Genomic DNA, 26,137 nt, shown 5'->3' with positions numbered 1-26,137 from the left:
CTCAGGCCATAGGGCCCTGATACCACCTAAGAGAGTTCCTTGAAGGCATATTCTACATACCAGATCAATCACACATTTTCTCAGAAAATGTTTTTTGCTTCCTTGAAAAAGCTGGAAAATTCTTAGACTACACAAAAACAGTACCAGCTAGAGACCAGCAGGAACTTTACTGAAATCAATAACTTTTAAGAAACATAGGATCTGAGAATTATTTCTAATATACTCTCAGTAAATGTCTAAAAGTTCTTTAGCAATTGCTAGGAATTAAGAATTGTCAAAACTGCTTTCTTTCAAAAAGTATTTGTATTCAAAAAAATAAAAGAAATACACTTTAAAAAATGTCAACTGTTGTCTCAAATAGTGCAACAATGGTTTTTTCTCTTATTTTTACTTTTCTATATTTTCACGTATTTTTTTAATAAGTGAAAGAGGGGCTATTTTTAGAACTCTTCAAAACTTCAGAGTTTACCTTCTCACATTATTTTCATAACAACCCCGAGAGATAGGAGATATTACTACAGCCTCATTTAATACTTTGAGTTATTTCTGGAACAAGTCAAAGTATAAACTAAATAAATAAGTATATATAAGAGGACTATATGCCCATTTTAACAATGTAGAAATTAAAGTTCATTAAAGGTAAAGTCATTCCCTCAAGATTTCACACTCTCACAAAGCCAGGACTCAAATTTAGGGTTTCAATTTTAACTCAAATCCATGCAGTTTCTGTTATCTCTCTTTCCTAGCTAGTATAAATAAACTTGATTTGGGAACACTTGATGGTAAGGAAGAAGGTGCCATATGCTTAAAAGAGCATAAAAGAAAATTAAGTTAAAAGTGCTATGTGTTCTCAGTTATCATTAGTTGCCCTAAGAAAAGATCTGCCCCATCCCAACTCTGTGCCACATGAAAAATGAGAACAGATGCTAAGTCTAAACAATAGGTTCCAACACAAGACAGCCCTGGAAATGATTTTTTAAACCAATACCTAAGCTAGCAGCTGTGAGAAGCAGTAAAACTTCTAATGTCAAACCAGCATATCACCTTGACTCTCACACTAAGGTAGAAAGAAATTAGAAAGATGCATTCTAACCAAAGTCTAGAGATTCGACTGATTTTAATTTGGCTGTGATTAATAAAATTAAGAATGAAAACATGTAATGATCTTTAAAAGCTTGCTTAGTAAGAGTCATTAAAGCATAGTATTTGCTTTCTCTGCTTAGTTGTTTTAATAGTTTTAAAACCATTGGGAAAGCACGCTCATCTAAATCTCAACCAAAACATGCCTAGGCAAAAGCAAAGTCACGACCTAAAGGAGCCATACTTAGTGGCAGTTTATTCTAATGGCTGCCAGTAGGGCATAATGGGGTATGATAAAATAACAGGATGGGATGGAGGGGGGAGAGAACAACCCAGAAAGCACTGAACCTATACAGTTAAAAAACCTGTAGCAATTATGGGACAAAAAGGATATGAAGTGTCAACAAAATACTTTCTCTTTTCTGTGACACAGCAATATTCCATGCATTCACATTTCCCTAGGATGCATGGAATATAGTAGGTTTCATATCTTCCCTCATACTAATCTGTACTGACACAGTCTACAAATTAAGAAGGACCTACGGTATCAAAACCGCCATTAGTTAAAAAGGAGTAATTATAAAAACTAAAAGAAATAGAGTCTATTGCAGATACTTAGAATCGTGATGCTTGCAAAGAGATCCTAACAGGATCTGAAAACTACTTCCTTTATTAAATTAGAACTGTTGGAATTATATGTAGTCCTTTTCAAAAAAAAAAACAAAACATAAATCAAGGGTCAAGAAGCAAATTAAACTATAATAAAACACACCAAGCTGCTGTCACAAATTGTATTGAGAGAATGAACATCATTTTCTTCTTTTTATAATGTATCTTATGAAAATAAGTTTTAGAACTAAATTTGAAAAAAATTACAAACTTTTTATAAAACTTTTTACAAAAGTTTGTGGAATTTTAACTTATTTGCTTTATAGAAAGAGCAAATAAATATTTCACTCACCCATTTTCTTAAATTAGGGATGTGGGACATGAAACGTTAGTGAATGTAATAAATAGACAACATATCTCATTTTTATTACGGAAAGCATTAAAACAAAGGAGAACACATAATCAACAAAAGTGAAAAAGAAATAGGAGACAGAAATAGACAACTAAAGAACAGGTAAGACATATAATATTCTCCTACTCAAAGACAACTAGAGAAATAACAGAGGCTAAGGTGAAAGGTAGTGCTAGAGAGATAAAGAAGAATATAGAATAAGTGAAGCAGAAAAGACAGGTATAACAGATAGAGGACATCGGTATTAAGACAAAAGTTATGTCAGAGTGTTAGAAAATGCCTTGGGGGTTCTGGTATTAATGCATTATGGGAATCAGGGTTATGAGAGAAAACACAGGATAGTGAATTTTGAAATGCTAGTAATTCTCCACTATTTTAATTCATCCTCTGGGCTATTCTACAAAGTCATCAGTTTGCTGGCTTTTACGAAGACTGGAGAACTTACACAAAGGAAGAGCTTATATTTATTTTAAAGATTTATTTTGGAATCTTGAACACATAGATCAAATTTCTAACTAAATGTGCAAATCTTTCTGATACATAAAATTCTGATTACCTCATTTCTTTGCTTTCTCAAAGTTTAAGGATCCCTCATTCCACAAAGCCTGAAGGTTAAATTAGGGACCTGCATTTGTTATTCAGACCACCATAAATGAATTAATCTAGTTTTTTGATGTAAATAAGTCCCAGTAGTAAAAAGGCACAGTGCAAACCCCCTAAATAATGGGGAGAGGAACTTCCAGTGATAAGTAAGTCCAGTACCAGTCACATTTTTTCAAATGCTTTTATCCATCCTCTCAGAAGGAGTAAGACCCAACAGCCCACCTAAGGAAAAATGATGTGTCAAGCTGAAACACCCTGGTCAGAACAATTATAATTCATACAGCACTTGTCAGAGGCCTCGGAAATTATCTGCCCAACATATTCAGCTAGTTTTCAATCTGTCTAAGCTCTTACAGAAATATGTATATAACTTACCCATAAATACAAGACACATCAATTACAACATCAATCATGTCACAGCAAAGTTCATATGATTGCATATCCACAGGAGAACTGTCTGTTGCAATGTAGATTTTGCTGACAACATCAAAAAGAAAAGCTTTTTCAATACCTGAATTCTTAGAAAAACAAAATTGGGGAAGAGTTCAGTTCTTTTCAAGAATCACAATTTGCAGCTTATCAAAGATCTTCAATTATTGAATAACATCCAAGGTCACTTTTACTTATACAACCCAATACCAAAAAAAAAATAGCACTTGGTTAAGACACATTTCTATTATCCAAAGAACAAAAGTGGAATTATTTCTCTGCTCTGATTTACAGACATAAATCCACTGGTCAAGTTTGTTTTTCCTTCCTCCCCTCCACTTAAATGAACTATTTTCTAAGAGGACCCCAAAAATTAACAAGAGTTTTTCTCCAATAATCAAGCCATTCTTATATTTTCAATTACCCTTACTTATTAAAATAATCAATCTCTGATTTGAATGACCTTGATACTATAAAGGCTTTATGCAGCAATTAGCAAAACACAGAAAAGTTACAATTTAACATCAACATCTAACATAACCCAAAAGCCCAAACTTAGGGGCCATCACAATGGAGCACTTTCAAATTAATTTCTGGAAAATATAAGGCTGAATGCTAAATTTATTGGAAGGATTTCCATTTTCATCAAGCTGAATCCTCAAAATGCAAATGTAAAAACAAAATACTAACATTACATTTAGCAAGGAAAGGAAAAGACTGAGTAAAATTCCCAAAGAATTTTTTTCCAGTTACTACTCTTCATTCAGGAAACAGGTACCATGAAGATGTTTTTTAATTAAGATAGCATCAGAAAATTTTTCATCAGTTCATTTTAAGATAACAGAGGGTAAGTACTAAGAGAAGAACTCAGAAAATAATAATTTCGGCCATTTTTTGAGTATCTGACAACACAAAAACAGTCACTGAAAAAGGAATCAGACACTAAAATGAATTAAATAGCTCACTTACTGAAATAAAGATATTTAATAGGTTTTCCAAGGTCGGCAGTTGTGGAATGAGTTTCTGGACCACCTTACTAAAGGCTTCAAATATTGAATGGTCATAGATACTAGTCAAATAAAAGCTGAAAAACATGACACAGTTTAATTTATTTGAAAAACACTTTAGTTCAACGACATCATAATACATAAAATTTTAAGTTTCACATTTAAGTTCAAATAAAGCCTCCCTATCTTGCCTACCATTCCTATTATTCAAGATGACAAATGCATTCTAAGAAATGATGAATATGCAACTAAGTGATGATATTGTGGATTACTGATTATGTATGTTGTTTCATTTTGTTTATTTTTTTAATTAATAAATAAATTTAAAAAACATTGTTTAAAGTCTGCCTCTTATACTGCAAAAAAAAAAAAAAAAAAGATGACAAATGCAGTTTCCACACCTGGCTTGTGGCTATTCATCCCTTTACTGCATTTACAGAGAGGGCAACTGAGGTAACCTCAAGAAAGCATTTTCACATGCAGAAACTTGAATATTCACTTGAATATTGAATATTTTGCAATCTCATCCTAAAAATTTACTTTCTCGGGCACACAACTGAATAGAGGCCAAAGACAAAAATCAAAAGAAAGCTCAGAGATATGTGACAACTATTAAATAAGAATATAAGTCTCTACTAAAATGTTATCTCCTCAGTTCTTTTCTGACCACCCTATCTAAATTAGTACACCTGTATACCCATTGCTCTCTATCCCATTTCCCTTATTTTTCTTCATAGCACTAAGTTCGCAAAATTAAACTACATTATTTATTTACAAATGTTTTTGTTCTGTCTCCTTCATCAGAATATAAGCTCCATGAAGGCAGAGGCTTTGTCAGTCTTGCTCACAGCTGTAAGCCCAGTGCTCTGAACAGTGCTCGATAAGTATCTGTTGACTGAACAAATGAATATAACTGCTTAGAATTTATGTAAGTAACATATTAAGGTGATTGCTAGCTGGGACTGTTTAGAGAATGGAACAGGAGTTGGAGGCCTAAATGGATGTATAGTAGTAGTAAAGTACCATATTCAGATTTAACAAAATACATATTTCAGAGAGACACTAACTTTTAACAAATTAAATAATGCAGACATTTATACTTGTTTTATTACTATTTTTTCATTATATATCTTATATAATCGTATCCCCAATACACTTATGTGTATATACTACAAAGTCAAAGACACAGAACTATATATACCACACTTACTAGAAAATTTTAAGATACTTTCAAGGAGCTGACTTAAAAACCTAGTCCCCCCCACAAAAAAAATAAAATAAAACCTAGTCCCATGCAAGATACAGCCCTACTCTAGATGACAAAATGCTGGCATAGAACAGTTGAAGCCAAGATGACTGCTGCAGGTACAAGAAAAAAAAATTTTTTTAAGTGTTTACTTTAGGCAAAAGGGTTACCAAAGTGAAAAGGGCCTGCAGTGCCTATGAGGCATGGAGGTAGATGGAGACAGGGAGAACCTGCAAGGCTTTAAGATACACAGGACATTTAAGTAAGTTGAATATCTGGAAACCAGAAATAATGGATTTCTCCCATAGGCCTACTAGTACATAATACGAACTTGATGCAAAATTTTATTGAGGTTAACAAGGTCAAAGGCCCTGTAGGGAACTGAGAAAGGGATGGTAGGGTACCCTGGAATGGCACACATAGGATGGGCTGGTTTTAAAATTTCACATACTCCAGAGGGTATACAGGTAGCTCAGTGGTAGAATTCTTGCCTGCCATGTGGAAGACCCATGTCCGATTCCCAGTCCATGTACTTCCCAAAAGCAAACAAACAAAAATTCAACAAATGGTGCTACATTAACAGAATACTCACATGGAAAAAGAATGAAATGTGACCCCAGGCATACAGCATACAGCATACAAAAAAAAATGTTATGTACCCCAAAAAAGCCATATTCTCTTAAACCTTATTCAATACTGTTTAAGGTAGAACCCTTTGATTAGATTGTTTCCATGGAGATACAACACACTTAACTATGGGTGTGACCTTTTGATTAAATGGATCGGTGACTCTGTCCACTTAAGGTGTGTCTTGATTAGTTTACTGGAGTCTTTTAAAAGGGGAAACATTGTGGAGGAAGCTTTCATGCTTGGAGTGCAGACAGAGCAGATGCACATGAGATCCAGACATTAGAAAATGCCCCCAGGGAAGCTGTTTGAAATCAAAGCCAAAAGACCCCAGCAGATGTCAGCGTTCCCAGCTGACAGAGGTGTCCTGGACCCTTCAACCTTCCTTGAGTCAAGGTATCTTTCCCTGGATGCCATAGCTGGGACACTTGTATGGCCTGAGAACTGTAAACTTGTAGTATAATAAATTTCCTTTTTAAAAACCATTCCTTTTCTGGTATATTGCAGTCCAGCAGCATTATCAAACTAATACCTAGGATAAAGACGATCAGAAAGATTCCCCCTGGTATTAAGGAACACAAGGCAATCATGGCTTAAAATCTAGGTAAAAATTATTAATAGATTTCAAAAATATATATTGGGGGAATATATAGGGAGGTACCTTCAACTTTCTCTCACAAACACTGCTGATTTTTTATATTTTTTAAAGCATGAATTGCTATTGCAATTTTTTTTTAATTAATCCAAGCAAAGCTGAGGTCAATGAGACTTGACTACATGGTTTCCTAGAACTTAGTGATGGTACAAGCAATAATGGGAAGATCTTGGAGTCTGAGAGTGTAGGGATAGTAATAGGGGTTGGTATGAACCTACAGGGAAGTCACTATAATAGACTAGGGATAGGGAACTAACTACACTTGCAGCTCTCCCCTACCTCCCCCTCTAAATTGGATATATCATTTAGAGAACACTTTCTTGGGTCCTCATTTCTAGCTATACAATACAAAAATTAATAATAATAAGATGTAGAAAAATATTCCTCATATCCTTTCAGAATGCAAATACCCAAACGATCAATTCTGTCTAGTAGTTGTTCTTTAATAATACTTTCTTAATAATATTTAATTATAAACCAGCAGTTCTTTAAATTTAATAGCAGTCATAGGCAAACTTACAGAATAAACCCATCTAACCGAAACTTTTGAAATTCATAAAAGGATAAAGTGTTTCAAAGTATAAACAAGATATTTCAGAGGCAGGTCCAGATTCAAAAGCATATCCCTCTAAAAGATTCTCCTATTGAGAACGATACTGTTAAGACTCAACCTAAGGAGTTCTACAACAAATGCTACGAGAGTCCTTGTACTAAATAAAGAAAAATAATGATGAAACCAAGAAGTGAGAGCCCCAAAGCATATTTATGCCATGAGGAGACAGCCTGATTCTAGCCTCTAAAGATGAATTTTTAAAAGCATTAATGGAAACACTTCACATAACTTCAACCTCCAGGAAAATGCAAAAAGGGGGGAAAATAACTTCTCAGTAACATGAGAGAGCCCAAAATAGTTTTGAATTCAACAAAGAAGAGCTCAAAAACATCACAGTGTTTCTAATGACAGACATGGGAATACAGTTTTCAGGATTCTCATATCAAAAATGCATGTTATTACCTGAGATGGAGTTTTTCCAGCCCAGCATCTGCAAGGTCATCATTGGCCCTTTGATGAATGTCCCTCTGTGTTTCTATTTTGTGATCATCAGACAGACCATCAACTTTGTGAATAAAAACCTCAAAATTCATATCTGGGTTAACTTTGTAGGCTTTAGAAACAGTAATGTGAAGTCTTGTTAAAGCCTCCATGTAGTCATCCTATAAGTCAGAACAAAATATTTTTTCTAAAAAGAAATCTTACAAGTCAACTAACAAGTAAACCTCAAATCACTTCTTTCCCCAACCACAGAAAATATCCTAATTATTCATAAGAGTATTCAAACATTCAAAACATTATTTACCCCACTAAAAAGCTCTTCAATTTCTCAACATAAAAAATTGAATTACCAAGTTAATACTTATAATTTTTAATACTGGTAAAATAAAGGAAAAAAGAAGACATTTCTTCACAAAAGAACTTTTCAAAAGCAACCCCAAGGGTTTCTGAGTGGTTCAGTGGTGAAACGCTCGCCAGGGGTGGTGCAGCAGTGGCTCAGTGACAGAATTCTCGCCTGCCATACTGGAGACCCAAGTTCGATTCCTGAAGCCTACCCATACTAACAAAAAAAAAAAAAAAAAAAGCTTGCCTGTTCACCTGCCATGTGGGAGACCCAGGTTCAATTCCCAGCCCATGTACCTCCCCAAAATAAATAAATAAATAAAAGTAATCCCAGCTCTATCATTTATTAGATGTGTGACTTTGCACAAGTCACTTAAACTCTGTGATCTCAGTTTACTCATCTGTAAAACTGGAATTACAGTATTCACCTCACAGTACTGTGAAGATTAAATTAGATCGCATATGTGAAAGCCCCTGTCATTCAGAAAGCATTCCTAACTAATGTCTAAGCTTATAAAAAGTAAGCTTAAGAACAGGAACCACATTCCATTTATCTGGGAGCCTGCCACATGATAAGCCTTCAATAAATGCTTGTTGGGCCAAACTCAACTTGGGCAATTACCGAAACTATTCGTTTTAATATTTACTGACTCAGTTCTCATATTCCTTCCTACATTATGGGCACTGATGGGATTGTACAGCAATATCTACTATTAGCTAATAAAAGGGGAAAAACAATATGAGCTGTTGATTACCTAGGACTCTAGGATGTAAACCACATCACCTAATCATCTGATATTCTATACCTGCACAATAGAATGCCTGCTCCAAAGGCACCTCTACAATTATATCTCGTTACTGTTATAGAATCTACTGGCAAAATAAGCTTTAAGAAACAAAGTTCAATATTTTCCTTTGTTTCTACAGATTTTGCTACCTGGAAAGAAAAAATAAATCTCAATATTCCTTACTACCTGTGCATCGATGACATATATCAATGCTCCTGTTCCCCTGAAGATCATCTCATAGTCAAAGGTTGGGTCAAAAAAGTCCATCTGCCCAGGAAAATCCCATATCTGGAAATTCACGAAGGAGCTGTTGGAAATGTCATCTTTATAAATCTTGTTGGTACTTTCCAAAAAGAGGGTCTCGTTGGGTGACATTTTATGAAACACCACCTGTGAGAAGAAATAAAACAATTTTATGACTTCATTAAACTTAAGTATTTAAAGTTCAAAATTCTATCACTGATTAACATAATTTGAAGAATCTGATCCTACAGCAAAATTTTTGAAAACGATTAAAACTGAATAGTGTACATGTTGGGACTCACTATTCCTTTAATTCTGACAGGAAAAATCCATTTTGGAGCTGAAACTTTTCTGCTAGTTTCTCTGCACCATATTCAGTGCTAGTAGTGGCAATGTCTCTCACCTTCATTGGGTTTTTTTTGTTTAACTGTATTAATTTTGTCAAAACCTGCTTAAGATTATGAAAGCTGCGTAGCAAAAGTTTAAGAAATTAAAATCATTCAAAAAATACTGGACTGCCTACTTCAGGCTCTGAGGAATAATGAAAAATGAAACTGACTTGCACCTGCCCTGAGTCTGCAGCCTTGCGAAAGAAATAAAATAAGGACAATAACAATAATACCAGGCAGAAAGTGATAAATGTCCAAAGGGGAGGGAGAGGAGGAGAAAGTGAGGCTACGGAAGTTTCTGGCGGAAAACCTCCCTTGAGAAATAAATGATAAGGGCAATTGTTAAGAATCACAATATTCACAACCCATACAATAATAACATAAAGCTAATTTACCTCGTGCTGTTATTTTCTGGGAAAAAAAAAGAATGATTTCTCCCAAGGTTTAGAAACAAACAAGAAAAATTAAAATCAATTTGCTAAAAATCTACCATAAAAGTAACAAAATTTTACTACAGAGGTGAAAAGCAAAGTAAATACAACACAGTAATCCAAAAAGGGAAGAGGACTACTTTTTTAAAACATTATGTCTACAAAATATCACAGAGATTTCTTTTTAATAGACATTTGCAACAGACTGGAAAGAGCAAAAAGCAAGTGTCTGACAATATAATTCATTCAATATTCATTACCAGTTCACTCGGTGTGAAAAGGGGATGGCTGATGGAGAAGATCACCCTTGCCTCTATCTCTCTTTACTAAAATGTATATAGCCCTCCATTTGTTCTTTACAGACCCAACAGGAAACAAATGGACTGTCGTAGATCTGCAAAATATTCTTGAAGTCTCAGATTTTAATAACACACACAGTGGGAAGAGCGCCAATAGTTACACTCACCAGGCCACAAGTAATAAAATGGGTGGAATTACAGTACACAATTCCCAATAAAGTTACAGTAAAGTCTCCTTCAAACTAGTAACAGACCAAGCATGAATATGGCCAGTGACTTAGTCACGGCGCTTTCGGGAGGTGCTCCCTCCCTAGGGCTCGGCTGGCAATCTCTGCAAACTCAGGGCACCTGAAGTGAGAGGAACCCATAAAAACCGGGTAGGGGAGGGAGTCCCATCAAGTTCTCCAAGTTAGAACTGAAAAGTTCGCCTCAGTTTCGTAAATGACACAAGTGGCTGGGTCCCGGGAGGCGGAGGTCTCGGGCGGTGCCATTGGGCACCTGCCTCCCTCCAGTCAGTTTCGCCTTCGGGGACCCACTTTGCCTCAGCTGACTTGGGCGTGTACTCAGAGGTCGGGATCCTTGCTCCGCGCGGGGCTTCTCGCTCAGCTCTCCCAAGAGTAGAAAAGAAAGTGTGGTGAGACAGACCTCGCGGCCATCCCCCGGCCGCCGCCCTCTTCGGGGGCCTCCTTCGCCGGGCGGCTACCTGGGTCCCCGGGGAGGGGGAGGGGCAGGAGGGCCCGGCGCAGCCCCGCTCACCTTCTGGATGGAGGACTTGCCGCTGCGCCGGAGCCCCATAAGCAGGATCCGAGGTTTGGAGCTGTCAGCGCCGCCGGGGCCACAGCCTCCGCCGGCCCCCGCCCCGACCCCGCCGCCCGCGGCTGCCGCTTCTTCTTCCTCCTCCTCCACGCCGTAGCCAAAGTCTTTTGGAAATGAATCCGCCGCGCCGTAACTCCCTGCGAGGGGCGCCTCCTCCGTCCCGTACTGCAGGGACATGGTGTTGGAGCCGCCGCCGCCCGCGCCCTGACAGGCCAGGCTAAGCAAAGCCAGGCCGCCGCCTCCCGAGTCCACCACCGCCGCCGCCTCCTCGGGTAGCCGCCACCACTGTCCGGCCCGCCCCCTAAAGTTCCGCTCTCATAGGCTCCGAAACGAGGCCCAGCTTCTCATTGGCCTCCCGAGCTGCCACTCGGGAGCAGCAGGGTAGGTGGTGCCCCATCACGTGCTCGGAATCACCTGACTCGAATCTGCGGAGGGGAAGGAGGAGGAGTCACGAGGAGAGTGGCCCGGCCCGGTCGCCGATCTCGGCCCGGACTCCGGGCCCTCAGCCTTCAGCCCCTTCTCGCTCGTCTGTCCTGGCCGGCCAAGCGTCGTGCTGTTCAGCAACTCCACTACCTTCTGCGGGGCACCGGAAATCACCCTAATGGGGCAGACTCTCTGGTATTTGGTGGAAGAATTGAGTGTACTCGTACAATTGTACTCGTCCATTTATTGATGCCTACAATGCCCTGGGTGCCGGGGAGCACTAAACTGGAACCGATTCGGGCCTTGCGTGCCCTCAAGTTGCTCGCAGATTACTAGAGAGCTCGGACCTCTATGTAAGTATCCTCGGTACGGGATAAAGGGTGGAAAGGGCATAGGTACAGGATAAAAACGCTCGGGAGTTAGGAAGATGAGAAAGTCTCTGAAGAGGAGGTAGCGTCTGAGCAGGTCTAGATGGATGGATATGGTTGGGATATGCAAAGGTGAGAAGTAGGAGCGAGACACACTAAGGGTTAAGCAACCCTTTTGGCAGGTGGCTAGACCCTAATAGGAAAGGGAATGCGATCAAGACAGAACATCTTTCTTCAGCAAATCGCTAAATGTGGACACTGCCACTTCAAACTTAATAGGACTCCATTTCCCCTCCTTCCCACCTCGTCAGAGTGTACTTTTCCAGTAATTCCATAGCTCACATCTTCTCCATATTAGACTTCCATATCAGAGACAACGGGGTGAATAATGAAAGTAAACCAAAGCAAATGCTTTTCGCCAAATATGTTAGAGAAAGCTAGAGGAATTTTCATTCTTGAGTCAGGCAAAAGAACTGGGAATATGGCAAAAGAGGATCCTCCTTTTAAATAATTCTAAGGAAGAAGCTCTCGTTATCTCATAAGCCAGCCAATTCTACTGTGGGAAACTTGTTTAAAAGTTTTTTACTCAAGATGAAAATCATACTCCCTGGTGGGTTTTTTGTTTGTTTTTGCATGGGCAGGCACCAGGAATCGAACCCAGGTCTCCAGCATGGCAGGCAAGAATTCTGCCACCGAGCCACTGTCACATTGCTCCTCCCTAGAGCTTATAATGCAACAAAACAGAAGTCATCTTTTTCATGACAACCCTTCAGTTATTATATTGCAGTCTTCTTACCCACTAAGGCTTTTCTGTCCCGGATAAAACATCTTCAGCTCCTTCACCCATTCCTTTATCAGTGCTGTCCAACAGAATTTTATGTGAAGAAGTATTTTATATCTGCACTATTGAATATGGTAACCATTTCAATATGGTACCAACGTAGATTGAACATTTGATATATTGCTAGTGTGACTGAAAAACCAAATTTTTAAAATGTCATTAATTTTGATTGCCACATGTGGCCAGTGGCTACCACATTGGACAGTACTATCTTATATTTTCAAATTCTTTCTCCCTATTGGCCACCCTCCTTTATATGCCTCCTTAATATGCATTCAAACTTATCACCATCCATCAAATGTCTGGCACCTACAGTATTGCTCAATACAGCCTGCAGTATGCTATTTAACACCTAACAATATTTCTATTGATATTTTCCAGAATGGATATATTTCTAAGTATTATTGGGGCATGTGGTTCACATTGGTAATCACTGGAACTAGTACTTTGTCAGCAAACCTGGTGCCTAAACTTGTATAACTGCCTTTTTTTAAGCTAAATGCAGGACTTGATATTTCAACTTTTGGTTTTAGGTCCAAAAGTTTGAGTACTTCAGATTGTTAATCATTTTAAAGCTGATTTCAATATATTCTGCCAACCAGCTCTTCCAACTTTGTGGCACTTAAACAAATTTGGCTTTGCTACTATCTGACCCAGATGTAGTCCTTTAGTTTGCATTTTCACATCCATTATACTTAATTTGATCCTCACAACAACTTTTTGAGTTAGGTAAGATGTGAAATCAACATTTTATAGATAAAGCATGTGAAGCATAGCAGGAAGTGAACAGATAGGATCTTTTTTCTACTCCATTGAGCACCTGCTTGTATACTGTGTTCATCCAAATCCTTGATAGAAATGTTGAAAAGTACCTCCAGAAGCCAAGCTGACCCGGAATTCTTAAGCAGCACTGATTAGTATAGCAGGTTAAGCAAGTCAGTTGCACCGAACCGTGTGATTATCCAACCCACATACTGCGTTCTGTCTAAAAGGATGGTTCAAGGGATAGTCACCTGTTTTACTGAGAAAAATATCAATATTAATCCCACTGAGGGGTTGGGGAGGGGGAAGGGGCAAATGATCGTTCCCTGCCAGAAATAATTTCTACTTGCCCTTATCTACAAAAAGACTGTCATACCAACTTCTTAAAGAAGCCAACTCTCCCTCTCTTCCAAAATCCACATGGGGCCGTGTTTTATTATTCAGATGGTTCTCAGCACATCCTATCCCATATTGCAATTACTTATATACATGTCTTATAATTTCCAAGCCATTCAACTTTATAATGCCTAGCACTTAGCCCATTGCTATCCTTGTTGGAAGCATTCAAATTGATGAGTTATCAGTTCTGATTAATATTCTACCAGCAGTATCTGGACTCCTCTCAAACAAACTTGTGACTAGAAGAGGCAGAGATCACTGGCTACATTCTTAGCAATATGACTGATTAAAAACCACTTATAACTGAATTGGTCAGTTTCCAGAAGATGCTGCGACTTTTGCTAGTTAAACCAGCTTTCATTGGATTAATTTTGTTTTCTGTGTGTGTTTTGGCGAAAAAAAAAAAAAAAAGACAGGTTCTGTAACAACAGTGATAGAATACATGGAATAGGCTATTTCTTAATAATGTCGTTCAGTGAGGAAAATAAGTTATTAATAAAACATCTGGCAGTAGGTCTTTGAAAAGAAAGGAAAAAAGGACTAACAAACAAGTATATAGTGCTTTACCATTTACAAGTCTTTCACATACATTCTTCTTTGACCCTCACAACAACCCTGTGAGGTAGGCAGCACAGACATTCTCATTTAACAGATGAGGAAAGTGAACCTCAGAACAGTTAACGGATACGCCAAGGTTCTACAGTTAGTAGATGGTTTGTATTAATATCAGTCTTTGGCCTAAAAAATCAGTACCCAACCTCCCCTCATATGTGCCCTACCTACTTCACAGGGATAGTGAAGATAAAATGAATTCAAGGCTAGAAAAATACTTTGAGGGAAAAAGCACTATATAATTATACCCACAAACTATTATTTTCCATGATATATGGCTCATTTCCCCTTCTCATACCAGCTTGTGCGTGTACCCATAATTTTATATTGCCTCTGTTCTGTGCTCAACTAAGCAGTTTTCTAAGGGTGAGGCAGGGGGACAGTGTGATCCTGTTTAAAGTTATATAAATTACAATCAGGGTAACTGCTATTAGAGCAAACTGAAATACACAGAAAGGCCAATGTGCAAGTAGGACCCATTGAAGCACAGAGCAAAGCAAGGCAACTTTATCAGATAGGGCATGATTGCATAGAAGGGAAATGTGGTGTCAGAGTTCAAGCTGGCACACACAGTTATCTAAGGCAAAGTGGTGGCAAAGAAGAGTTATTCGTTCTGTATTATATAAATAAGAGCAGAGGATTCATGGGAACCTGTGCAAATGCATCTTATGTCACACAGATCTCTCCAGCTACCAACAGGGAATATAAACAACAGTGTCATCTTCATTTTAAAGAATGACTATACCTGTGCTCATATCCTGAACTAAACCAAGGAATAGCTCCATACTAAACTTCCTTGGCTAAAATACAACCAGTACCATCATTACTAATCAGAAGTCTTTTAAGGTAATGAAACCTGTTTAGATTTTTTTCAGGATTTACTTTTAGATTCTCCTGCTTTGAGACCCAAAGAAAGTTATATTGAGTTTTTATTGGTGATTCTATGTGTGTATAACAAGTAAAGTATGATAAGTGAATTTAACATATTAAAAGAGTTCTATAGCATCTGTTCAGAAAAGATTATATACTATACAAACTATTCAAGTCATACAAAACCATTTTCAGTGTCTTTTCAACTGAGAAGAATCCTATTCAGCACGCTTCTCCTCCTGAGGTGGTTCATACTGAGAAAGCTATTGGGGCAAAGACAGAGGTGTTTAGGTGAATTTAATTCTTAACTGGGTAAAAATAATAAAAAATAATTTTTAAAAAACAAATTAACTATTATATTCAATTTAAGGATTAAATCAATAAGTTTGTATGAATGTGTCTATATCTGTCCTTCTGAAAAAAAATTCAATGATTTAAAATTTAATTCCATCAAGCCCAGTGAAAACCCTTTTTGCAAAAACTTTAAAAAGTATTAGGGAACTAAAATTAAATCCAGTTCACAAAGGCACTACTCAGGTACTTGATATCCAATAAACTCTATCTTTCCAAATATTAGAAACTTTTGTGGCTTATAGTAGGGAATTTTCTTCTCTCCACAAAAGTTGACTGAAATTTCCGTAAAATGTAGGAAAAAATAATTATGTGACGTGTGGAAGAGTAACTAATATTTTTCACTTAAAAAGCGCCAGTGAGTTAAGTGGCATTTGCATAGTGTGGAATCTTGTATAATTTAAGACATTGCAAATTCTCTTAAGCTAAATTGTGGTCCTCTAAAAGAATACTGGGCTAAGACTTGGGTTTTTCCAAGTAGCTGTCAGATCTGACCGTCACTTTGCTTTCGTTTCCTCAGCTATAAAATGGCCTGTGTACCTGTTTCACTTAGCTCACAAAGTTGTTGAAAAGATAAAGCACATTTGTGAAAAATGCCTAGAGTAGTATAAAATTCATTATGTGATTCAAAATGTGGTAAAACGCTAAAAATTTAGGAGTTGCCTAATTTGAAGTTTAGAAAATTCTCATGGGAGTTTGAACAAAGAAAATACTTAAGTACAAATAAATTTATAGAGGTATATTAGCCCGGGGCCACCACATATGAACAGGCAGATTATGCCTAAGATTGTGTACTCTTAAGCAGCACTATTCACAAAGCAGTGACCCTATATGTACCTATATAAATCAAATACTGAAGAATCTCAGAACAGTCCATTTACCTATGAGCCATATTAACCAATAATATTCTTCACTTATTGTTGATGCCAGGTCAAGAACCTCTTTTAACCACACTTTGCTTGTCTTGTTACAGTTGGGCTTGTGGTTTTCTATACATGGCATAAGTTTGGCCTTATAACTAATTCAAATTGATATTTACTCTCCTCCTTCTCCTATTGTCCATTTTAGTGAGATTCTCATCATATAATAATTAAAGGTGAAATGATTTTTAACATGGATATTTTTTAAAATTTTACCTTTGTTTTCAGTTTTTTATTTTCTTCTACAATAGCTTCATATTTCTCTTTCATTTCTGCCAATTCTAGGCGAAGCAGTTCTATTTCTGGATTTTCTGGGGTAGCAGCTCCTAAATGATGCTTTAAAAAACTAATATCAATGTTAAGGATTTACTTCTTAAAGCTGAATGAAACTAATGAAATATCCCAGAGTAGCATCAATATCTCTGACTAGATTCACCCCACCCTACCAATATTTACCCATAAATCATCATCCAAAAACTCAAAGTAATTTTTTATAACAAATGTAGTTTTAAGGTTATCTATGTGAAAAAAGAAGAATGTCAAAAATAAGGTGTTTTTTATTTTCTGACTTAAAAGATGAAAAGGATACTCCAAAGCACTATTAGGTTTTTCTGGTTCTTCATATAGGGCTACCAACACTGTAAATCAGAAAGTTTAAAAGCAGTGATTAAAATCTTAAATTTGTATAGCTGAAACTATATTCCATATCCCAGTAAATATGAAATGCCTACTATATGGCCAAGCACATTTCTAGGTATTGTCCATACAACAGTAAACAAGAGGAGGCTCCTGCTCTAAACAAATTTTACAGTCAAGTACAAAAGATAAAAAAGGAACTCGCAAAAGGGGTCTTAAAAGCAGCAATACTGGATAATGGATAATGGGAGTACAATAAAAGAACACCTACCTCAGCCTAGGGCATCAGACAAGGCTAGAAAGAAGGGAAGTAAAACCTGAAACCTAAATGACGTTTCAGATAAAATGGGAAGGCATATAGGTAAGAGGAGAACATATTGAGGAACTGAAAACTCCGAGTATGGCTGGATAAAGTTTGAGTAATATGGAGGCACGGAAGCTGGAAAAATGACACGTCAGGGGCCAGACTATGGAGGATTGTGGAAATTCAGTTGAATTTTGATCCTAAGAACAACAGACAGATAACTAAACATTAAGCAGAGAGTAACAGGATCACTCTTGACTGCTGTGCAGAAGACAGACTATAGTGGGACAGGAATAAATACAGACTGAGAGGCTGATATGTAATCCATTTGGGAAAGACAGTGACCTGCACTAGAGAGATAGAAGAATGGAAACAAGGTGAGTGTATGTGAGAAAAAGTTAGGAGAAAATCAACAGAGCTGTAGTAATTACTGGAAGAAGCTTTGAATTCAAAATATTCTTCAAGAATCAGGTTTCACACACAGCATGTTAATTAACAACCAAAAGCTTTACCAGTAACAGCATGCTTAAATCCATAATACACTTTAATGTCTTCATAACATATAGCTCATGTTAGCACTACTTTGCTCATCATCTAGCGAACAAATTCCTCTTAGAATTTACTTTTAAAAATCTGATAACAGCCAAAACAAGTTACAGTAAAAAATGTGCTTATCTAAGCCCCAAGTTACGAGCCTCCTTACATGCTTCCCTTTGTTTTTCAATCACTTACCGAAATAGAGACAATATGAAAAAAACCAAATAGACAACTACATTTAATTTACTTTGAGTTCTAATAGTTACTCTTCATCTCTCTAAATGCACTTATAATGCATTTTTTTAGAAATTGGCATATTTACACCTTTCCTCTCCTCCTCTCTCCTTTCAATATCTGATATTTATAGTACTCTTTAATTTCCCATATTTACTACCACTTCCTTTAAATTATATGCTCAAACTTGTTTCTTCTTCCATTAATTTCCATTGTCCTCCAGTAGATTCCAATTTTATAAGACATGGGTTTATAAAATTCATGGGTAGTTACACTCTACCCTTTCCTCTGCTTCTTCCCCCACTGACTTTTTAGCTTCTAAGTTTTTGTGAATGATAATTACAAAGTTAGTAATTACAGAATATATATTTTAAGTTTTCTGTGCTTTTCTATAGATGACGTATACTTCCTTTTAATCAGACAAGAAGGCTCTACCTGATCATGTTTCCTTAGCAGCCAGGAATTTTAGAGGTGGAAATAGTGCTCAAAATAATCAACTTATGTGCTACTAAGATGCCTCTTCTTCTAAATTATTTATAATCATCTTTATCTTTAGCCATCCTGCCTTATAGTGTTTTAATGTTATAGCAGTTCCAAATTCTCTTGGAAATACACTGAATAAAAATTATATATTAAATCTGTCTAAAGTATATAATGTTTGAAGCTGAAAACCAAAGTTTAACAATATTAAATAGTCTGACTTTATGTAGGGAAACTGAGGGGTTAGATTCCAGTGGATGCGAGCAAGTGAGAGGAAGCTGGTTCCCAGTCTCCCGTGAAGTAAAATCCTTATACCACAAAGCTGTGCAGCCATCTACCACAGCCAACATTTCTCTGCCCTTAACTATTCTCTCCTTCACTCACTCCATCCCACCACTCTGGCAGATTTAAACTTCTTGGAACCCCTGACATCACATAATACTTGATATTCAGGTCTCTGATCAAACTTAACTTCTTAAGAGAGGTCATCCACCACCACATCCCATCTATCACTCTTTATCCTCTTATCTTGCTGTCCTCTTATTCATAACACTAGCTGACACTATGTATTTACTTATTATATGTCTCCCCCAACTAGAATATTAGCTCATGAGAGCAGGGACTTTTTTTTTTTATTTCCACTACTGTCTCCCCAGTGCCCAGACCTCAATAAAATGGTTAAATAAATGACAGAAATGAACTTACGGAGTTTTTTTGGCTGGAGGGGCTGGCAACATTCTAAGCATTGGTGATACTTTCAGAGGCAACATAGTATAGCACTTTCCCTTAATGTTTCGTGAAATTTATTTGCAAAGAGATAGGAAAACTAACATCTGAGCCCAAAATAGATAGCAATTCAGAACTACCATCCCATGCAGGGGAATTAAAAGCTCTGCTTTCTAGTAAGACCCACAGTTATTTTTCTCCCAGAATTTTCCTTTAAGCTTTGCTTGTGCCCGAAGAACAGTTAGCAAATTACTTCTCAGATACTTCCTATTCTTCTCATATGGACCCAAGACCTCCTCCCGACTAGATCGTCCACTCTACACCCTTGAAAATCCCAGACAGTGAACTGAAAGATACACAAGCACTGACACTACGCTGAGCTAATAAACTAAACTGCACCCTGGCTATCTCTTGGAACCTTCCAGTTTCATTCCCCTTACTCATCTACTTAGATCCTGAATCCCGAAGAAGAGATAATAGTGTAACAGTAAGCTTCCATGTTTAAAAGCGAAAACAGTATAACCATTTTGGTGTGCTTCAGATTCTTCAAACTGTAATTCTACTTTAAGTATGAAATCTGCACAAAATAGGAGTTAATATAGACTAAAAAATGGGAATTGAAAGCCACAGCCAAATTGACTATGAATCGCCTACTTGGGTTATTAGACTCAGCTACTTTATCGTCCACTTTGTCTGCTAATTTTCTCACTTATCCCTTTGTTGAAGGGAAGATGTTTCTCAACAATATTCAGAGGGCTCCGTAAAAAACGAAGGTGGGAAGAATCCGGATCTCAAGATCTTTAACAAACACGCCCGCTGCGGCTGCTCAAGGCAAAGCAACGGAAGTTGGAAAGACTTTGCAACAGCTGCAAGAGTTTCCACTCCCCGACCCAGAGACTGGTAGCGTGAGCTAGGCTACCCCTAGCAGGGCGGCGTCCGGCAGCCCCGCCCGGCGTGCCGCTCCCAGCGGAGCCCAAGAGCCACCTTGCTGGGCCAGGTGGGTCCCACCTGTTCCCCTCTCCTTCCCCAACTCACTGCCGCGTCCGGGGCGCACCGCCGGGGAGCCCGACGAGGGCAGGAGGAACCTTCTATCTAGCCCATGCTCACCCTTAGTCAACGTGTCCAGCACCCCCGACTTCTCCAAGTACCTCCGGAACTGCTCGCGCTTCGAGTCGGCGGCCTGAGGAGACACGGCGGGTCAGTGGCCGAAGCCCGGGGACCGGAGCAGGAAGAAGGCTCTGGGAGTCCGGCAACCCCGCCTCCGCCTCACTACCTCAGACCCCCAAAACCTGCGCGCGCGTCCCCACTCCCACCCGGAGCCGACCAGCGGCTGGCTACCGCCCGCACGTCCCCAGCCACGCCGCGCTCCCCTCACTTTGTAATGGGCCATAGTGACAGCGGCCGCGGCGTAGCTGGCGCCTGAGACCGTGGCTGGCGGGCTCCGAGCAGTACTGCTCATGCGCGGAAGGGCGCAAGCGCCTGCGCACCTGCAAAATACGGTGGGGAATCGCCGGGGCGTGGCCTGTTATCATGACGACCAGGACGCTCTGCCTCTCCACAGCTGACTGAGCCGAGGGAGGCTGCGTACGCCCGCCCCTCTGGCCAACGGAGCAGTGCTTCTCTTTCCTCTTCCGGTCCACGCAGCGACTCGGTTGCTTAGCGAGAGGCGAAGCTTTGATGATTCTGGACCAGTGAGTGAGTGAGTGTCCAGGTGGGATTGGAGATGGGCGTGGCGTTCGGGAGCGGAGTTTGCGCAGCCCGCGACGTTGGCCGACGGAGGACCTTTCCAAGTGGGAGCCTGGAAGGTGTGCTTACTGGTCTTTGCTCACGATGATAAAGGGCCCGTTGCAGACGCAGGTCGATCCTTAGATTTCCAATGGCCTGGAGAGAATGTTTAGAAGTATGTTTGGGTACCAGCTTTTAAGTTTGTATTTTCCTTGTTGTTTGGCTGACCTTGACCTGGGCCTCTGGAAGGTGAGTAGTAAATAATATGCTAATAATAATAGCTAGCACTTTTGAGCAACTTACTGTGTGCCTAGCACAGTACTCAATCCGTGTGTTTCTGAGTTTAATTCTAACCCTTCTTTGGAAGGTTATATGCTGTTAGTAAGGTGGAGGAGAAGTTAGGTGACCAGTGTGTAGCAGAGGCAAGACTCTGATCCGAGCAGTCCCACTCGAGAGTCCCCTTTTAATCACTAGTTAAACTAGTGAAGAAAAGCCACAGATCTTTTTAACATTGTATTTACTAAATAGCCGCATTATGGTTGTTCTCAAAACACATTAGTTTTCTATGATGAAAGTAAGTTATTTAGTTCTGGGAGCAAATACATTTTACCCAGTGTCCATAAATAAAAAGATTGGAAATTAAAAGAAGGGAATTATATAGAAAAGAACAATCTCCTTCAAAGAGAAAACCTGGTTCCACACCTTTTTTCTCAATGCTGAATATTCAGTTGTCCCCAAATCAGTTCTTCATACATTCTGAAGGGGGTGATGAAGAAGTAACCCTGATTATAACTCTGTCTTTAAATTTAAAGCTACTCTAGGACTTATCTTTCTTTTTTCTTTGTTTAAGGGGTTTATAGGTGTCTATCTTCACAGCTGGTCTTCAAAGATCTATTTTGTCTCCTCTCACTAGACTACTTCTATAATATCATATGCAGAATGTTTGAAAGCCACCAGCTGTTCAGATCTGAAGGTCTGTGGGAGCCCTCCTACCAATGAAGTTGTTGGTCAGTGACACTAAATGATTTGGAGGACAAGCACTAATGTATTGTGGGTTCTGATTAATTCAAATTCAAAAGGCAGTTCTTTCAGAGATTCAGGAGTACCTGGAATGTCAGGTGGCTGGGAGTCACTCTGAAGGAGGAAGGGTCTGATTGTGCCCTCTTTGGACTGGCTTTGAGGCTACATTTTGGACATCCAGTTTTGATCCTCTGTAGAGGAACCCCATGTTCCCCAGATAAGCTGCTTTGGTTTCCTGGTAGAGTTTGGGGGACTATCCCACACGGTTGTCCAGATCTAAACAACACTTGGAATAGAAAGAAATGTGATCTCTAGAGTAGTTCCTTTTGCTGACTTTGCCATCAGTTTCTTTTTTCCTTTAATTGTTTACACTTATTCAAGTATTTTATGAGTCCCTTCATGATTGTTTGAACTGATCTGTTGAAGATGACTCCATGTAATAATAATTGTGCATATCTCAGAAACTATCCTGATCATCTGAAAGACGTTTGTTATTTCTAAAGTGATTGTCACTATTTGCCTGTAATATAGATGTATTTAAGTGAGGGTACGCTGTTACGTGAATTTGCTTTTCCACTAACAGATTATACTCAGGTGCAGTAGGAAGTTGCTTCAGTGAGTTTATAGATGGGTGCTGATATTTAGCAGGCTTTTGTTTTCAGTTGTTCACATAGAATTCATTATGTTCATCCTTCAATTTATGTTGTCCCCAAAGCCCTCTTTTAATCTTATTAAAACCAAGGGGGACAATTTCTAGAATATTTAAGAAAAGTGAAAGAGTGACTATGGATTGCTTAAATAAAAGTAATATTGTCTTTTCAGTTGGTCTTGAGACAAAACAATTATATTTGGACATGAGTAGCTGTGGCGTTTAAATAGAGGCTCTAAGTGAAATCCATATAAAAGATACTGTAGAATCATGAAACCAGCTTCAACCACAGAGCAAGTGAAAACGTGTATCACATAAGTGCAAAGTCAAGTTCCTCTGAATGGAGCTTTATTTAGTTTCTTTGCTCCAGCTGACAAAGTTCTTGCTCCAATCTTCTCTGATCCCCAGGCATTTCAAGCTTTACCCCTTCTAGTTCTCTTCTCACTTGCACTTTCACCCTCTGCCTCTCTTTCTCCAAAACGATCAGTCTGTTCAAGGCATGGCCCATGTATGTAGACCAGGGACGGTGAAGACACAAATACCACCTGCAGAACCCAGTATCTAATGAGGGAGATAGGAAAGGTCTGGTCATAGCATACATTTCTGTAGCCGGTTGTAATGCAAATAAAGACAGACTATATTGCAAATGAAGACAGACTGCTCATCATTCCATACATCTTCAGCTGCTGTGCCCAGAGCAAGCATTCGAAATATGAACAGGATGGTGAGCCAGATATTCCCAATTATAGTGGAGTGAGTATGAAGTTCCTCCAGAATAGGAAAATTCCAATTCAAGGAAAATTCCAATTTCAAGGAAATTCCAGTTCTCCATGTTTACTTATTCCGCCATCTTAGCTCTGAATCCCATCAAATAGGAGATAGGTGAATTCTTCTGTTCTGAAGAATTTCTTTAAGCAAACCTATAGCCAAAATTTGAACAAAGCATCATTCATTGTGTTGGTTGCTTTACCTTTCCCCTAGATAGCAGTAATAATTATAACTAGGAAAATATTTAAGATAAGTCAAGAATTTAAAATCATGTTTAGATTTCATAATGCAGTTTTTAAAAGCGTGAAACCTGGGGTAGCAATGTATATATTCTTTATTAATAGAATTGTAGAAAGGAATCTTCTTACTTAGTTTATAGGAAGTTTGTCTTGTTTTTAAACTGGGGAGCTTTATAGAGTTTTCCTAAACCTACCAACTGGATCTTACATATCTTTTTATTAAGATTATTTTATATAAAAGTTATTACTAAGATTAATCATTTAACTCTCTTGTATACACAAAGGAAAATAAATGTTCTCCATCTGATAAGTAAGATATAGCATTTAATAAAACCAGAGGAAACAGATCTGGCTTTTACTGTGGAAATTGAATTAGTTTTTTTAGTCCACAAAAGTTGTCACCTATTTTGGTAGTGCCAAAATTTTATATTACTTGAAATCAATGCATCATTGGTGTAGTGGTGTGTTCTAGTTTGCTAGCTGCCAGCATGCAATATACGAGAAATGGAATGGCTTTTAAAAAGGGGAATTTAATAAGTTGCAAGTTAACAGTTTTTAGGCCATGGAAATGTCCCAATTAAGTGTATAGCAAGTGTATAGAAATGTCCAATCTAAGGTATCTAGAGAAAAGTACCTTGATTCAAGAAGGCTGATGAAGTTCAGGGTTTCTCTCTCAGCTGGAAGGGCACATGGTGAACATGGTCAGTGTTTCTGTCTCAGCTGGAAGGGCACATGGCGAACACGGCATCATCTGCTAGCTTCCTCTCTGGCTCCCCAGGAGGCGTTTTTCTTCTTCATCTCCAAAAGTCGCTGACTGTGAACTCTCTGCTTTGTAGTTCTGAGGCATTCTCTATTGTGGCTTTCTCATGGTTCTGACATTCTTCTCCTCTCTCTCTGAATCTCCCGCTTTCTCCAAGATGTTTCCTCTTTTATAGGATTCCAGTAAAGTAATCAAGACCCACCTGGAATGGGTGGAGACATGTCTCCACCTAATCCAATTTAACAACCACTCTTGAGTCACATCTCCAGGGAGATAATCTAATTAAAATTTCAAGCATACAGTACTGAATAGGGATTAGAAGAAATGGCAGCCTTTTCAAAATGGGATTAGGATTAAAACCTGGCTTTTCTAGGGTACATACATCCTTTCAAACCAGCACACGGTGGTATTATAGAAATTTTCATTGTATCAATATCTGAGCTATTTAAGACATGTAGCTTGCTTTTTTTGAGGGAGCAATAGAGAAACTTATAATTAACTGGATTATCAGCTAGTGGGTTCCATATTAAGGTTGATAGCCTGGGCTCTCAAAGGAAAGATAAAAAGAGTGACTTTTAATTCACTTTCATAAAAAAAAAAAGTCTATCTTATATCCCTTGTATAAAGGAAAATGTTACACAAACAAAATACTAGGATGGTATAACTACAAAATAGGTCCATCACAAAAATTCCATGAAGTATGTTTCCCCATTTTATAATGGGGGAAACTAGGGCCCACCTTAATTGATTTACCCAAGGTCGCACAGTTGGAGCTGGCATTCAAGTCCTATCAGTCTGGCTTTTAGGTCTATTCTTGATATAGAATAGTATGACCCCATTATTGTAAAAATATCTATTTCTTTGTAGCGATACATACAAAAAGTCTAGAAGGATATTCATTGAAATATTACCTATGATTATCTCTGGGTGGTGGGACTATCATTTACTTACTTTTTAATAATTATATATACGTTAACTTTTTTCTTTTTTTATATATGTTGACTTTTTTACAATGAGTACTTTACTTTTATAATCAGAAAGCAAAATAAAATAGTTTTTTCCTTAAAAAAAAAATCAGCAACTGTTCTCTGGATTTATACTTTTGGTGGTGTAAAGCAGACCCAGTGCAGTTCAGTGCAGTGAGTGAGTCGCCATCGACTAAGAGCTATTACCCTTTTTGTTCATTCTTGCTTCTAGACTAGCACTGTACATCAGAACTTTCTGTGGTGGTGGAAATATCCTATATCTATGCTGTCAATAAGTAGCCATTAGCCACATGTCGCTACTGAACACTTGTAATGTGCTTGGACAACAGAAGAACTGAGTTTATTTCATTTAATTTTAATTAAATTTTGAAGAGCTACATGTGCCTAGTATGGCTACCATATAGGACAGCACAAATAGAGAATACTTCCAATATTTCTAACACAGCACAGTTCTAGAAGATCAGAATTATGAGCACCAAATTAAGTTGAATAAATGG

General features: G+C 38.2%; 3 protein-coding genes and 1 long non-coding RNA gene across 8 annotated transcripts in view; 1 reads left to right on the top strand and 3 right to left on the bottom strand.

Annotated features, from left to right (window-relative positions):
- The window catches only part of RRAGC (Ras related GTP binding C), a 30,050-nt gene extending 14,480 nt beyond the window's left edge, over window positions 1-15,570 (bottom strand). Inside the window, exons 1-5 of one of the 2 annotated variants that reach the window (XM_077150211.1) lie at window positions 15,492-15,570; window positions 9,039-9,242; window positions 7,684-7,883; window positions 4,103-4,217; window positions 3,080-3,222 (exon numbers count right to left, since the gene is read on the bottom strand). In XM_077150211.1, coding sequence (XP_077006326.1) covers window positions 3,080-3,222; window positions 4,103-4,217; window positions 7,684-7,883; window positions 9,039-9,242; window positions 15,492-15,494 — 665 coding nt within the window. In that variant the 5' untranslated portion in view covers window positions 15,495-15,570. Of the gene's footprint in view, window positions 1-3,079; window positions 3,223-4,102; window positions 4,218-7,683; window positions 7,884-9,038; window positions 9,243-10,970; window positions 11,316-15,491 lie in introns of those variants that run through there. The other variant, XM_077150212.1, reaches the window with a different exon arrangement.
- LOC143674466 (uncharacterized) overlaps window positions 11,440-26,137 on the top strand; it is a 61,204-nt gene continuing 46,506 nt past the window's right edge. Inside the window, exons 1-3 of one of the 4 annotated variants that reach the window (XR_013171065.1) lie at window positions 11,441-11,806; window positions 20,220-21,467; window positions 22,069-22,225. This is a non-coding gene — a long non-coding RNA (uncharacterized LOC143674466). Of the gene's footprint in view, window positions 11,807-20,219; window positions 21,468-22,068; window positions 22,226-26,137 lie in introns of all 4 variants that reach the window. The other 3 variants (XR_013171066.1, XR_013171067.1, XR_013171064.1) reach the window with 3 other exon arrangements.
- On the bottom strand, window positions 15,347-20,970 carry MYCBP (MYC binding protein). The gene is made up of 5 exons (XM_077150213.1): window positions 20,869-20,970; window positions 20,601-20,673; window positions 17,166-17,214; window positions 16,793-16,922; window positions 15,347-15,568 (listed from the first exon to the last, which is right to left on the bottom strand). Exons 1-5 carry the CDS (start codon window positions 20,950-20,952, stop codon window positions 15,524-15,526), a joined length of 381 nt encoding a protein of 126 aa, XP_077006328.1. The 5' UTR covers window positions 20,953-20,970; the 3' UTR covers window positions 15,347-15,523.
- GJA9 (gap junction protein alpha 9) lies at window positions 22,492-25,493 on the bottom strand. The gene is given in 8 exon segments (XM_077126504.1): window positions 22,492-22,616; window positions 22,619-22,701; window positions 22,703-23,081; window positions 23,084-23,248; window positions 23,251-23,395; window positions 23,397-23,519; window positions 23,521-23,713; window positions 25,408-25,493. Coding segments are annotated over 8 exon segments (1,299 nt in total).

Source organism: Tamandua tetradactyla, chromosome 2 (genome assembly GCF_023851605.1).
Source record: "Tamandua tetradactyla isolate mTamTet1 chromosome 2, mTamTet1.pri, whole genome shotgun sequence".
NCBI lineage: Eukaryota > Metazoa > Chordata > Mammalia > Pilosa > Myrmecophagidae > Tamandua > Tamandua tetradactyla.
The sequence above is the reverse complement of the archived record's forward strand: the minus strand, read 5'-3'. Positions and strand labels throughout refer to the sequence as shown.

What these genes read in the sequence shown, in the direction of transcription:
- MYCBP (XM_077150213.1), bottom strand. Translation starts at nt 20,952, where the DNA reads ATGAGCAGTACTGCTCGGAGCCCGCCAGCCACGGTCTCAGGCGCCAGC. An exon ending in TCACTATGGCCCATTACAAA is followed by an intron (nt 20,674 to 20,868) that starts GTGAGGGGAGCG and finishes GTGTCTCCTCAG; the next exon opens with GCCGCCGACTCGAAGCGCGA. An exon ending in AAACCTAATAGTGCTTTGGA is followed by an intron (nt 16,923 to 17,165) that starts GTATCCTTTTCA and finishes CATTGATATTAG; the next exon opens with TTTTTTAAAGCATCATTTAG.